This window comes from Medicago sativa, chromosome 6 (genome assembly GCF_051527215.1).
Source record: "Medicago sativa cultivar Bolivia chromosome 6, Bolivia_mono, whole genome shotgun sequence".
Classification (NCBI taxonomy): domain Eukaryota; kingdom Viridiplantae; phylum Streptophyta; class Magnoliopsida; order Fabales; family Fabaceae; genus Medicago; species Medicago sativa.
The window spans coordinates 28,736,573-28,740,188 of record NC_140754.1 but is presented as its reverse complement, the minus strand read 5'-3'; the positions used below and the strand labels follow the sequence as shown (position 1 = coordinate 28,740,188).

At 45.2% G+C, this 3,616-nt stretch overlaps 1 protein-coding gene across 1 annotated transcript; it reads right to left on the bottom strand.

Annotated features, from left to right (window-relative positions):
* Positions 1 to 442: 442 nt before the first annotated feature.
* On the bottom strand, positions 443 to 1,787 carry LOC146914352 (uncharacterized). Its single transcript, XM_085721051.1, has 2 exons — positions 598 to 1,787; positions 443 to 503 (listed from the first exon to the last, which is right to left on the bottom strand). The coding sequence occupies exons 1-2, from the start codon at positions 1,785 to 1,787 to the stop codon at positions 443 to 445; spliced, it is 1,251 nt and encodes a 416-aa protein (XP_085577177.1).
* Between the last annotated feature and the right edge of the window lie 1,829 nt (positions 1,788 to 3,616).

Genomic DNA, 3,616 nt, shown 5'->3' with positions numbered 1-3,616 from the left:
ACCTGTAGGCATTTAGAACAAGAAACATGATCGTGATTGAACAAAGAAGCTTGACAAAGTTTGACATGTAGCGGTACCAAAGGAGTAACAACATTACGGACATCTAGGGTGGAAGCTTCTCGAGGAACACGAACTCTTTCGAAAGCCTCGATCATATTAACAGCACCGTGATTTGGAAGTGGATTGTCAAGAACATGAGGAACACTATTTTCAAAAGTCAACCGTCCTCTGTCCATCAGGTCTTTTACAATATACTTCAGAGCATAGCAACCCTCAACATCGTGGCCTTGAGCGCCCTGATGGAATTCACATGTGAGATCCTGTCGGAACCTGGGAGGCAATGGTGTAGGCGAAGGCTTGCCTGGTCTGGTGACACAGTGGCCTTTAGCAAGTAGAGTTGGGAGTAGCTCAGCGTACCGCATTAGTATTGGTGGAAAATGAGTCATGGGCCGAGGGCCCTGCTGTTGCGGAGGTTGTTGTGGAGCAGGAGGCTGTTGTTGTACCTGTTGAGTAATGGCATTAACGGGTGCTGGTGGTTGACCCGGCGGTAGAGGATACTGCTGGTAGAATGGTGCAAAGAAGGGATGTTGAGAGTACTGCATGTAGTGATAAGGTAACTGAGCAGCATTAGGAGCAACTGCAGCTGTAGGCTGATGACCAGATACCATCCCTACTTCGGATTCTTTCCTCTTGTGGTGGCCATTACCATATTTATTTGGCGCGCTAGCCGAGGACTCACCCTTTTCAAGAACAATGATACCTTCTCTAACAGCCTCCTCTAGACGAGTTCCCATAGTAACCATGTCAGAAAAGTTATTGGGTGCAGAGACTATCATCTTTTCAATATATTCCTTCTTCAAAGTCTTCAGGAATGTCTGTGTTAGTTCTTCCTCATCTAGTCGAGGAGAAACACGGGCAGCTGCCCCTCTCCATCTCTGAGCATATTCACGGAAGGTTTCATCTGACTTCTGAGACAAGGACTTAAGAGAATCCCTATTCGGCTTCAAGCGGGTGTTGAACTCATAATGACTTTCAAAAGCAGCAGCGAGTTCCTCAAAAGTATGGATATTGTCCTTGCTTAGACCTGTGTACCAGTCTGCCGCATCCTCTGCCAGACTGTCTTGGAAGCAGTGTATCATCAGAGCATAATTATCTGCGTAGTTGGCCATCTTTCGGACGTACCGAATGACGTGGCTATGTGGACAAGAAGTTCCATTGTATTTGTCAAAATCTGGCCCTTTGAACTTCTTAGGAATTTCAAACCGGCATACCAGGCATAGATCACGAGCCTTAGTTGAAGTAGTATTCCCACGGTTAGCTTTGACCTCGCGGAGTTCTCCAGCTAGCTCCCTTAATTGTTCTCTCATAGCTTCCACTATGGGGTCCTGTCCACGTGGAGTATCAACATCTATTACCTGTCGCGCAGTGTGCACGACAGGATCGGTAACAACAGTAGTCACTTGAGGCATAAAGGCTTTTGTAGGAGCAAAGTTCGTTGTAGGAATAGGTCCTTGATTGGCAACACCAGAGATACCGGCTGCAGTGTCAGGGGCATAGAAAGCTGAGAGCCCATAAGGACGGCCATTGGGCATAACAAATCGAGCATCAGAAGTTACTGTGGATAGTGGGATTGATGGAACCACTTTAGTAAGGACCGGACCGGATGTGACCGGTTGTTCTTGTGCAGCCATCAGAGTAGACATAGTGTCATGAGCCTTAGCCAAGTCTTCTTTCATAGCAGCCAGTTCGGCACGGAGCTGATCATTTTCTTCCTCAAAATTAGCCATATTCCTTCTCTTGTACAATCTTGTGTGATGAATTCTATCTGGTCGGTAAACTTTGCGAGCACGAGCCACCTTTCAGACTGCGGCGGAGAAACCAAGAGGTAATGAGCACGAGGGAAGTCTTTTGTGACCAATGAATGCATATGATGCATGAGATGTGTTAATGCATATGCAAAAAGACTCTTTTTATGTTTATCGAAGGGTTTTAGACGAACTAGAAATTTGTAAACATTACTAAACAAACTTGAAACATTCAAACATCACAAGGTTTCACAATATAACTCCCTTTGAAATACTAAGCCAAGGGATAGACTTTGAATATGTGAAACAACAATAACAACTGGAAATAACAGCAGGAAACAGAAATCCTCAAGCATAGGAAGTGGAAGTATCATCCTCAGACTCAGACTCAGACTCATAGCTGCAATATTGGCCATAGAAATTACGGGCTCCCCTAGCCCTCTTGGAATCCCTCATAAGCAGCTTATCCTTTTCCTCAATTTCTTCCCTAGCCTTGGCCAACTCCCTCTTTAATGTCAAAACTTCATGAGTCTTCTGCTCATCCTTTCCATCCAAAGTCATAATCAAGTTCTCAGCTTCATAGTATCTAGCCCTCCACTGATGCTTCTCTCGGCTCTCCATGGCTAGATGTTCCTGATACTTCTCCTGAGTAGGTGGTAATAGGGGTAAAGGCGTGGTCGAAATAGATGCAGACACATATCTCATGGAAGGGTAAGGCATGCCAATCTCCTCAGCTCGGTTTATCACCCACTGAGTATAAGCCTCATGAGCAATACCGGATCTCACCCCCATGTGCTTCACCTCTTTCTTCCGTAGCTTAGACCAAGCCTCTATGAAATCCTCTCTTATCCCGGTAGGAGCATTAGAGCAGTGAAAGAAGTAAGGAGATGTGGCAAGATTGATGGGTTTCTCTTTCATCGGGAAACCAAATTGTCGTAAGGCGAGCTCCGGGTTATAGTTGATTCCACCCCGGGTACCAAGAAGAGGTACATTAAGAAACTTTCCACCACCAAAGATAATCTCTTTGACTCTAGAAGCGGGGGTGAGCCAAACCACTTCATTAGGAGTGAGAGCCATGATCCTCTGTGAAATAGACCAATTCTCTGGATTATCATGGAAAGACTTCGGAAGGTGCGAAATAAACCACCTATAGAGAAGAGGCACACAGCAGTAAATGTATCCACGACCCTTGCCAGAACGATCATGAATAGCATGGTATGTGTCAGCCAACAAGGTAGGAACCGGATTCTTGGAGCGGAAGATCATAATAGCATTCATGTCCACGAAGTTGTCAAGGTGTGGAAAGAGAATAAGCCCATAGATGAGTAGTGCAAGAATAGCCTCAAGAGTGTCCTGACAAGTAGTTTGGAGATTGGCCTTTTCAAGTAAATACTTCGAAGTGAACCCTCGGATGCGAGCCTTGGTGACAAGATTCTTGGAGACATCGGTGGTCTTGAGATAGGGATCCTTAGCAATAATCAAGGGCATAGGAGGATGCTCAAGACCCGTGAAAGGTGCTCCCTTGGCTATGAAGGTGAGAAAAACACAAGAAGGGGGGGGGGGGTTGAATTGTGTTTTGAAAAATTCTTCGTTTCTCCTAAACAACTGAATACACTGATCATAAGCTAAGTGAGACAGCTTCTGAAGTGATGATCAGAATCTAAATGCAGCGGAATAAAACAGAGAGAGAGAAGAAGAACGACACAAAGCAATTATACTGGTTCCTTCCACAATCCGGAAGTAGTCCAGTCCCCCTTGCACTTCCAAGGAGATTTCACTATGAGTAATATCTGATTACAAATGCTCAAGCA

Excerpts from the sequence above, each read along its gene's own strand:
- LOC146914352 (XM_085721051.1), bottom strand. The coding sequence starts at position 1,787 with ATGGCTAATTTTGAGGAAGAAAATGATCAGCTCCGTGCCGAACTGGCT. Across the intron at positions 504-597 it reads TTACCTTATCACTACATGCA|GTACAACAACAGCCTCCTGC; the intron begins GTACTCTCAACA and ends ATTACTCAACAG.